General features: G+C 45.7%; 1 protein-coding gene across 2 annotated transcripts; it reads right to left on the bottom strand.

Moving 5' to 3' along the window:
• Positions 1 to 1,923: 1,923 nt before the first annotated feature.
• On the bottom strand, positions 1,924 to 9,362 carry LOC119775362 (transmembrane protein 200C-like). Of its 2 annotated transcripts, XM_038273310.1 has the most exons (6): positions 9,081 to 9,362; positions 8,917 to 8,979; positions 6,644 to 6,809; positions 5,589 to 5,808; positions 5,192 to 5,355; positions 1,924 to 4,374 (listed from the first exon to the last, which is right to left on the bottom strand). In XM_038273310.1, exons 3-6 carry the CDS (start codon positions 6,748 to 6,750, stop codon positions 3,468 to 3,470), a joined length of 1,398 nt encoding a protein of 465 aa, XP_038129238.1. In that variant the 5' UTR covers positions 6,751 to 6,809; positions 8,917 to 8,979; positions 9,081 to 9,362; the 3' UTR covers positions 1,924 to 3,467. The 2 variants fall into 2 exon arrangements, with proteins under 2 accessions (XP_038129238.1, XP_038129237.1); XM_038273309.1 differs by lacking the exon at positions 8,917 to 8,979 and having other exon boundaries at positions 9,081 to 9,361.
• Positions 9,363 to 10,877: the final 1,515 nt, after the last annotated feature.

Raw genomic sequence — 10,877 nt, 5'->3', positions numbered from 1 at the left:
TACCTGTCTATGTCTCTGAAAGGGGGGTCGTTAGAGGGAATAGTTGGCCTGGCTTGTATTAAGCCGGGAACTCAATGGGGTTTCTGACATTCTAAATTGAAAAAGCTTCCTGGATGGAAGAGAAACGTCTTCAAACTTGGAGACAAAGTCCAGTGGATTGATTTTAACTTTTTTTGGATGACTATGACTTGGATGACTGAGGATCTTCACCAACTCTTCTCTGGTGTTCTGTCGTAAAGCAGAGGTTTGATGTTCTCATCACTTTACAGTTAAAGGATGGGGGTCCTTAAAAAGTGACGTGGTCCTTAGTTCAGGCTGAGCAGCTCTTAGAACATGCACTAAGAACTTCATCATGCTCTCCAGAAAGTCCTGCATGTAGAAATGAAAAGTAGTCCAAGAAAAGTCAGTTCTACAATCATTGAAGGAATCCAACAGAGATGGACCGAAAAAGGTGCTTAAAAGAACATGCAATGCAAAGATCTGCAGCAGACAATAAACTGTGAGGTTGTTCACAGCGGACCTGCAGAAACCGTCTGACATCAGAGGATCCAGTTGAAGCAGAGAAAGGTCAAATAAAGACTTTAGTCCATCCAGGAGAGTTCTGCACACAAAGTCCAACCTGTCTCCATGGTTACACTGGTTGGTTAAGGCAATGAAGTCATTGTGAGGTTTACCTACTAACTTCGCTCTGTAGAAGATTCACCAATAAACCAAAACATTATGACCACTGAGACGTCTCCTTAGCTGAGCTGTGTGGGAGGCTCCACATCCTCGGGGGGGCAGGAGACAACTGGCCAGTAAGGAGAAATGGTGGATTAGTAAACAAAGAGATTCCAGAACGGTCCGTATGGCAGCAGGTTTTCTTTCCAACCAAGCAATAGCCCCAGACTCCATTCATCTCATCAACTGAGTCCAATCTGAACATGATGAATTGATGGGATGAATGGAGTCTGGGGCTATTGCTTGTTTGGAAAGAAAACCTGCAGCCATACGGACCTTTCTGGAACCAGTTTGAGACGCCTGGTTTAGAGCTACAGGTAAAAAAAAAGGTACTTAGACATTGATTAAGCTGGAGATATTGCTGATTAGATGATTTATCAGATTGGACTCTGGTTGGTTTGATTGTTTCGGGTTAATTTGAGGTAACCCAAAATCTGAATGGACTGGTTAATCAACTTAACCAGCGATTCAGGTTTGTTGGATTAGTTGAGTTGGGTAATGAGATTAATCAGGGTTAGATTAGATAGGGTTAGTGAGGTAGTTTGGGTAGATAACGTGGATCTATGCAGGATTGGTTCCATTCCTGTAAACAGGAATGGAATAATCTGTGAGTAAATCCTGAAAGGATCACTTTAAAATAGTCATGAACCAGAATGCTGAGAAAAACTGGAGCCTAAAGGTGGCTTGGCTCTTCTCTCTGTTCAAACCAGAGCAGCTCATTGGATGCTAACATTAGCTCCACCTGCTATCATCACTCCTTCCTCTGCTCCTCTAAAAGACGCAATTCCAGAAATCTGGGACTCAATAGGCAGCTGGAAAATGGAGCTCTTTGTTTAAGATACCAGGAAACGATAGAAAGCAAATCATTGCTAACTGCTAAAGTTGCTAAGTTTAGCAGTTAGCATACACACCCCTCACATTTAGAGGCATAGCATTGGGACAAAGAATAGGGAGTTAGAAAAAGGGGTCGGAATTAGCTTTATATAAACGATTAAAGGGGAATTCTATCCATCCATTTTCCATCATCCTTATTCCCGCTGGGGTGGTGAGGGGTGCTGGTGCCCATCTCCATCTACGGGCGAGAGGCGGGGCCCACCCTGGACAGAGGGGCGGGGTCCATCTTGGACAGGCCTCCAGTCCATCGCAGGGCAACTCAGAGACAAACAGGACAAACAACCATTCAGACCTAAGGAGAATTTAGAGAAATAACCTAACATTCATGTTTTTGGACTGAGGGAGGAAGCCAGAGTACCCGGAGAGAACCCACGCATGCTCAGGGAGAACATGCAGACTCCATGCAGAAAGACCCCGGGCTGGGAATCGAACCTGGACCAGCTGTGCTACCCACTCACCCACTGTGGAGCCCCACACAGGAATCAAGGTAATTCATTAAACAGGAATTAAAAGAAAATTTCAAAAGGGCCGTAAATGGAAAGAAGCAGGATAGGACTGGTTTAATCAGGTTGGACTGGGTTGGACCGGGTTGGACTGGTTTAATCAGGTTGGACCGGGTTGGACCGGGTTGGACTGGTTTAATCAGGTTGGACCGGGTTGGACCGGGTTGGACTGGGTTTGACCGGGTTGGACCGGGTTGGACAGGGTTTGACCGGGTTGGACCCGGTTGGACCAGGTTGGACCAGGTTGGACCGGGTTGGACTGGGTCAGTCAGGCTTCTGTTGCTCTTACTGCTCTCCTCAATGCTTTATGCTTCTGCCAGTTAAAAACAGGGTTATGCATAATATCCAAGGACATATAGCTACAGCCAAGTGACCTTCATGCCATAGCGCTCAAAGGAATAATTTAAGCCCCGCCCCCTGTGTTCTTGCCTTTCAAAATAAAGGTTCACATTAAACATATATATATTTTTTCAGGCGATCAAATTCCCAGTGTTGCACCATATTCTGTGATCTTTTTCTTATTGTGACTAAAGGAGGAACTTTATCCACACCAGTCTGTAATGTAGACTTTAAACAATAGATATGAAATAATCCATTAAAGCAAACAATGGCTTAAATCCGACTGTAGGTCATCCAATTGGTGTCAGGTTAGTCTGTCAGAGGCTGCATGTAGAGACTGAAACTGTCCAGCAGGTATCAGTATTTAGTGACACAGAGTCAACTTGATACAAATGTGTCGAAACGCCTCATGACGCCTCATGAACTGGCCACTAGATGGTGCTATTGCTGCTGTTGGTGAGACGAATCATGTTCACCTCCTGCTCTGCCTGCTGAGCAGCGCGCTGTTCAGGCTATCTCCATCTGAATTTGAAAAGAGTCGAATTCAGCTGGTTTTCCTTAGATAGAAAACTTTGGATCAATCAGACTGGATGATCTGGTGAACTGGAAAGTGACCTGAGATGACATGATGTGAATTGGCGCTATAGAAATAAACTGAATAGAATTGAATAGTGCTAATCCTACTATCAACAGACCAATACCTAAACCAAACTTATCATCCCACATTATTTTTTCCTTAAAACTAGTTTTGTGATAAAACAGGAATTAAACCAGGACATTTGATCGCCTGAAAAAGGCGATCGCTTCTTATCACTTAGAGAGTATTTTGAAAAGGTAAGATTAAAGGGGGCGTGGCTAAAGTTTACCAGAAAAGCAACGTGAGACGAGTGCAATGCCACCAAGGTTACTAGGCCGTAGCCACTGATCAGTTCCTCAGTCTACAGGAACTGGAAGCTTGTGCCGTCTTTAAAAAGGAAGACTTCGTATTGCTACTCTGTGTCGTCATGAGGGTCATAAGTTGGGCTCTGGATCCTCCATCCCAAAGGGTGCAGGTATGACCTCAGGTTCCGTCTGCTGGAACTTCATCTCTGAAAGTTGTTGCGAGTGTAACACATGGCCCTCTGGGATCAGCTTATTTGAGGAGGACCCCTCAGAGGACTCTTCCTCTCCTTGAGTCAGTTCACTGTAGGCTGCGTTTAAGACCACTGTTGGGAGGCTCCGCCTTCTACAGGGTGGAGCGGGTGTGGAGGAGGAGGAAGAAAGTAGGTGGGACATGGATGAGAGGGAGGAAGAAGAGAAGAGGAGCAAAGCCTCAGAGCCTCCGTGTGGTGGAGAGGAGGCACCTTCGGGGGCTGGTTGTATTTCCTTCTTCTTCTGCTCTTCCTCCTCCCGGCCAGTCCCAGCCCAGAATGAGTGTCTTCTGCGGGGACCGGGGGACCTCTGGCGAGGCCGAGGTAACGTGAATGAGTTGAGCACCTCCTTGTGGTGGGAGCTCCAGCAGGGCGTGGACGTTTGTGGCAGGGAGTGTCTGTCAGAGGAGAGAGGCAGCTCCTGATAGATACTAAAGACTGCACCTCCCCCTCCATCACTGGACCTCCTGCTACTGGCAGACTGCCTTGACGAAAGCAGGGCAACTGGGCAAGTTCGGTACTTTGAGTCCAGACTCCTCGACTGAACGTAGTTAATGAGTCCGTTGAGTTGATTGGCCGACGGCGGATGGTTAGAGCCAGACGAGGAAGAATGAGGCTTTCGGACACTGTGGAGGTCAATGACGGTGGAGTAAATGTCCCGCAAGTTTATGACTTTTGTCTTCTTATCTCGGTTCTCATGCAGGACAGCGTTGGCACAGATGAAGAGGAAAATTCCAATCCCCATGATGAGCGGGCCAAAGACCTTCAGCTTGTCAGAGTACAGATACCTGTAGAGACACAGTGATTCAGAGACGGTTTAAAGGTCAACTTAAACCAACCAAAGGAGATAAAACTGATCTGTTGGAAGGTCCTCAGTTCAACATATAGCCGCCCTATTCTACGCTAACTGTTCATGATAACACAATGATTTATAAGGTTGCTTGGTGTGACAGTGTGGGGTCCTGCCACTATGCCTCTGATGGATCATGAGCCTGGCTACTTGGCTAAGGGGGTATCCCCCTGGCTGACTGGTCAGCAGACATGGCTTTCACCCCGGAGTCTGGGAATCAGGAACTCTGTCCTTCGGACGCTTTTGTTTGAGTTACTGGATCAAAAACATTCTGTGTTAAAACCAAAAGTATTCCAAAGAAATGGCAACATTACGACATTAGAAATGTGAATATAACAAGAATAAACCAGTTGCCTCGGTTGCATAACCTGAAGAGGTTCTGGACACATCCTGCTCTCAACGGGCTTTGGAGTGTGTCACATGTTGAATAATCATTACTCAGAACTCCTATTTTTAGTGAAGCTGCAGAGGGAGCAGAAACTGTGGGCTTGCAAGGGATCATTTCCATATCACCATCTTTCCAAAGCCAAAGGTCCGACCATAACCTGCCTCCCTAAATAAACTGAGCGTCTGATATAATCTCAAATATCTGTCATGCATAATTCTAACTACATAATCCAGAACAGAAGTGACTTTAAAGGGTTGCCTTACAAACCCCTACAACCACATCTAGGATATTCAAAACATGCATAAACCAACTGATAGACATTTTCAACTCCCTGAAAATGATGCCTGAGATATCCAGGTTTGTTTACCTTTCCAAGAAATCTTCCAGAAATCCTCGTGGAAGATGGTGATTGGTCCCATTGATAGCCTCTGTTTGGTTAAAAACATTTTCTTCTTTTCCTTTCTCATTTCTTTTATCTTCTCCCGCGTTGACTCTGTCATCTCTTTCTGGCTCCTCCCACCTGGTTTCTTTCTGATGCAGACAGAAAAATTCTCATCAGAACCTTCAGCAGAGCAGGTCTGTCAAACTTGCTCCAGGAAGCGCCATGTGGCGGCTGGTTTTCCTTCCAACCAAACACCAATCGTCTCATCAAGTCATCATCTTAGTCTTCCTTTCTGGAACCAGTCTGACAGATCTGCTCTATAGAATTCTGGGTAATATTATAAACCTCAGAGACCTCTTTAAGATCTCAGGTAAACTCTCACCTGGACCTCAACAGTTGCTGGTGTTGGAGTTCTGAAGGCCATCAAGGCCATAGCGGCGCCCTCCTGATGCTGAGAGCTGAGGAACAGTCCATTACGAGGCCAGTAGCCCAGAGCTGCCATCAGCACACCAACCAGCAGGACCAGGATCCCGAGCACAGCTACCAGTCCTGCGATGGAGCACAACTTTAACTTCCCCTTGACAACCACCACCTCGTTGCGTCTGAAAGAGAAGAGGAAATGGCAGAGGAGTCTTGGAATGCATATTGCAAAATGGTCTAAGCTGACCTTTAGCATAGGAAGCTTTAGCATAGGAAGCTCTTGATGTCCCTCACTGAGGCATGATGTAAAAGCACCGAGCATCTCATGGATATTAATGATAATCTCTGGAGAGAAGAGAGCGTAAACTGACCACTACAGGTGGCTGTATTGCTCAAGGCAAATGTACCGAGCATCATTCGTTGCCGTCTGAGCAATGGAGAGCTTCAGCTGTTCCTACTTGTGTGTAACTTGTGTTTTTATGGTGTTCTTCTAGAAAGCTGTAGTCCCAAATTTGACAAGCATCATGTTTTTGCATCTCCTTTGAATAATGACGCAGGGGTTAAAGGTCAATCGACCTTTTCCAACTGAGGGTTCTTATTGTTGACCTTGTCCAAGGTGAGGTAACCAGGGGCAATAAATGGTAAATAGCATGTACTTATATAGCGCCTTTTTTCAAGTCAGGAGACTTGACCAAAGCGCTTTCCACTACATTCATTCACCCATTCACACTCACACACTGATGGTGGCAAGCTACATTGTAGCCACAGCTGCCCTGGGGGTCACTGGCAGAAGCGGGGCTGCCGTACACTGGCGCCACCGGACCCTCTGACCACCATCAGTAGACAATGCAGGTGAAGTGTCTTGCCCAAGGACACAACGACACTGAAAGTTGGAGTCGGGGCTTGAACCGTCAATCCTTCGATTTCAGGGCAAACTCCTACATCCAACGCCACTGTCGCCCCTACTATCCTAACTATACTAACCAGACTAAATGGTGTTTGTTTTCTGATGGTTACCTTTTGTTTTTGTTCTTTTTCTTGTTTCCATGCGGTCTGTGCGGTTTGGACCTCAGAGAGTCTTGTCGCCGGGCGTTGATTCTCAGCAGGCCTCCTGTCGCAATCATCACAGGCCACCAATCAAACGGCGGCTGAGTGGGTCAGAACTCGCCCACTGCCGCCTCACCTGGAACAGATTAGACGGCTTCAATCAGAGGAACATCAAGTTAAGAAGGACCTGAAAAAAATAACCACAAACTTCCACTCAGGATCAGAACCCAAGACGGACGGTGACCTTTGCAGACCTGATGCTTTTCAGGATCAAAACCCCCGAGTCACCCTGACCAATACAGGCACATTGGTCCAAAATCAGAACCAATAAACCCCATGACCCTAACGGACCTGATATTGGTTAAAGATCAGAACCTGTGATGGACCCAACCATTACAGACCTGATTCCTGCCCAGATTCAGAACCAATGAAGGTCTGTCAGCCTTTATAAACCAGAACATGACCTTTACAAAACTAATGTCTGTCAACAGTCAGAGACCAACAACTGAACATTAACCTCTGTAGACCTGTCCAGGTCTACAGTCCAGGTTTCTAGAGTGTAACCTATTGTTGGGACTTAAACCATCATAAATAGCTGTGAAACCTCTCTTCTCTGATCTCTAACCCCCCCTCAGCCCAACTTGCTCCTCAGGACACAATCACCAAACTGCTGCAAAACAGACCGTTTGCCTCACATTTCTCTCAGTGTCAGAACTTACAGAGTCGGACTGGAGGGGAAAGCCTCCAAAGGAAGCCGTTCCCTTGGTGTGAGCTAGCCTCGTGAGACCATCCTGATCTCGCAAGCTTTCAAGGTTTCACTTGCTAATCAGTCTGGAGACTCTCCGTTAAAGAAAATTAGGAGCCATTCACCAAACGAACGTCCAATCAGCGTTGGCTTTGAGGCGGGTTGAGGTGTGACGCAACGAGAAGCGCGACAGTTCAGTCTAAAGAACATGGCGGCTTAAGCCGATGAAACTAGCGTTAGCGTGGCTATCGAGCAAGTTTAATCGGAATTACAGAGTATTTCTTCACTGAAAGAAGAGCAAAACACTGCTCTGGAGGCTTTTCTCAGAGGAAAAGATGTTTTTGCTCTTCTCCCGACTGGTTTCGGCAAGAGTTTCTATCAATTGGCTCCTCTTCGTCGTCGCTCTGTTACGTCATATGCTTCTTTGATCTGATTAGTTTATTTGGCCCGTCTATCACCAACATAGGCCAATCAGCTAACCAGTATTTTCGCCCCTTCCCAAAATTACTTCAACGGAACGTTTCAAGATGGATATGTGGAGCAAATCCATCTGGCGGAGTCAGGTTAGTTCATAGTAGTTTAATTTCACCAATTTTTAACTGAAATATGTTTCACTTGGAGCTAAATGGTTTTGTTTAAAGAAAAGTCACTCATATTCAGAATCCAAACGTCTGAAAGTTCTTTAAATCTGAAATTATTCCATCCTGTTCAATAAATGATCAGAGTTTTTAATTCAGAGTAATTTTCATGTGAATGTGCTTTACTGGAGGCATCCATGTTTGTCAAAGAACACTACTGCCACCTACTGGTTAGTGACATCACGGTGCGGTGAAGTCCTCTGGAAATCTTCAATAATTGTTGTTGATTGCAGATGTGTCTAGTAGTTCCCATTGATTTAGCTTGGAAAGCGGGGAGAATGGTGCTAGGCTTACCGCACCGTGACGTCACTGCTGGAAGATGGCAGGAGGGAGGGGCTACTAGATTTGGGCAAAAATGGCCGCTCCCAGACTCTGTGATCACGATAAAAATTCATTAAATCACCGCAAAGAATTAGTTTTAGGTATAAATAACGATCCACTGATTATTCCTGCTGAACTTTTCCTTTAATAAACTTTTATATTTTGAACAGAAGTCGTAGCGATTTTATTCCATTTATCTGCAGATTTATCTGTTTGACCATAATTTGAGCTCCTTTCATATTTTCATTTGCTATTCTAACACAGAGCAAGTATAAGACAGTGAATAATATCTGATTAGGAAATGTCCCCCCCCCACCACCCCCCCACCCACCAGGGTGGGAAAAAAATTATAAAGTATCAAAACACTATAAAGCTGCAGAACTGAACAGACTAAATGTGGGTCCTCCCTAAGAGCTAATAATGGACCCCTGGACCATCTTTTAGCTCAGAACTACATCTCCCAGCATGCATTGCAGCACAGGGCTGGTTCTGTGAGGGAAAGCTCATGGGACCGATCAGAACGAAGCACTTATCAGCACCTTGTTCTCCTGCTGATGAGATGAATGCAGCTCAGCTGCTGGGTCAGAGCGGCCGATCAGAACCTGCAGCCACAGAACGGATCAGAACCAGTTGATTGGTTCTGATTCTGATCAGAACCGATACCAATCAATGACACAGACAAAAACAAAGCATTTCTTCCTACTGATGGAGCTGCTGCTGCTTCATGGTTCTCCTCCTTGGTTCTCCTGCTGCTTGGAGGTCCCCAGTTGTGCCTCCTCTTCTTCTCCTCCTTCTCTCCACTAGGTTCTCTGTCAGCTCCTTCTTGTGTTGGTGTTTCTGCAGCGATGCTCCGGCTCTAAGATCTCCTCCTCCTCCTCAGTTTCCTCCCACTGATGCTCAGCTGGGAACAACGCGCTCCTCTCCTCTCCTCCTCTCTGCCTGCCTCACACATGCATGCTGAAAATAAAACCCTCAGCTCTCCTCCTCCACTCCCCCCTCTGCAGCATCATTTTTCATAGTTAGAGCCCCCCCCTCCCCTGTGTTGACTACTCACAGAGAAAAGCTGCTGCGTGAGGTGTGGCCAGCAGGGGGTGCTATCTGCTCTCTCCTGCACGCTTTATTATTGCCTCCATCAGCAGGATTTTACTGCAGAGGATCAACTTTATTTTCACAGTTTATAGAAAAAAAAGACTTGTTGCATAAAGCTCAACAGAAAAATGAACATTAGAGTTTATAGAGTTCAGCAGAGATCAGAATGAGAACAATGCAGAAAATGAAAACCAGTCTGAAATCATGGTGAAAAATGCTGTAGAACATTGAGTTGTTCTCTGTTTAAAGCCGTAGGGAAATCATATTAAAATGTTCTATTTATCAGATCATATTGTCCCTAAAGTTAGAGAATTTCTATTAAAAAAAAAATCCTGTCATAAAATCTGTGTTTTTCCCGTTATCTCCTGCAGGCCAGTTAGTTCTACGTCAGCCTGAACACCTAAATTCGGCCAATCATATATCAACGGTCATCTGTCAATCAAATGTTTTCGGTCATAGCATCTTGATTCATGTGTCGCAGCTAATATACGCAGCGGTTGAAACCAGAATCCTTTCCTTTCCCATTGAGTTGCGTCCCAGTGTTCACGGGGATGGACGTCTGTGTCTTCGGCAGGCGTAGAGCTAACAGAACTGGCAGCGTTGCGAGGCAAGGGCTCAAACATGTACGGCTGGAAGCCTTCTACACCAAACCAAGCTTCTGCCGCCCTGGCGTCCTCTTCCACAACATCTTCGTCCCCGCTTTCCTCCTCTAAATAAAAAATGGATGACGGAGGAGACTCATCCACGACCTCCGACACTAAACTCTCCTCCTCTTGCATGTTTCCGCTGTCCATAGCGTTCCTTGACAGTGTCGTTTCTAAGTCACCAATTTAGTGCTACTTGGTCCCAATGGAATTTCCCATTGGGAACCTGCTAGCACTAAGATGCTAACCAGTTAGCAATTTAGTGTTACTTGGTCCCAATGGAATTTCCCATTGGGAACCTGCTAGCGCTAAGTTGCTACATTAACTTTATTCACTCGTGTAAAGTCGGGCGCCACTCGGGAGAATTCAGAAATGCAACAGTTGGAAAAGCCGCTTTCTTACAACTTAAATGTTAGGAAACATTTCCTTGTTTCCTCAGATTCAACCAGCTGGTTTTCATTTTCTTTCATTTCTTCTGCCCCCCCGCAGCCCCCCCCGGGTTCATAGGTATTGACCCCCACCTCCAGGTTATTACTGGATCTATTTCTGCTTTAGGAAAATAATCACCAATTTGACCTTCCAAGATTCTTCTGGACGGAGAAAAACATTGGAATAAAAAACGCCATCCGGAATAACTTCCAACTCTGCTTACTTGAATAAAAATATGAGGTGCCATTCGTTGGCTACTCTACCCACCACCAGCATTCCTCCAGCATAATGCTGCCACCACCGTACCCAGCAGAGAAGATGAAGCCATCAGACCATAG

The sequence above is a fragment of the Cyprinodon tularosa genome, unplaced genomic scaffold (genome assembly GCF_016077235.1).
Source record: "Cyprinodon tularosa strain WSP-4 unplaced genomic scaffold, ASM1607723v1 ctg869, whole genome shotgun sequence".
Lineage (NCBI taxonomy): Eukaryota > Metazoa > Chordata > Actinopteri > Cyprinodontiformes > Cyprinodontidae > Cyprinodon > Cyprinodon tularosa.
This window is presented reverse-complemented; position numbering and strand designations above follow the sequence as displayed.

Bases quoted from the DNA above. Each gene is read 5' to 3' on its own strand.
- LOC119775362 (XM_038273310.1), bottom strand. From the start codon at position 6,750: ATGATTGCGACAGGAGGCCTGCTGAGAATCAACGCCCGGCGACAAGAC. The intron at 5,809-6,643 runs GTAACCATCAGA...CTTCTCTTTCAG, and splicing joins AAAAAGAACAAAAACAAAAG to ACGCAACGAGGTGGTGGTTG. The intron at 4,375-5,191 runs GTAAACAAACCT...GTGTCTCTACAG, and splicing joins CTGGAAGATTTCTTGGAAAG to GTATCTGTACTCTGACAAGC.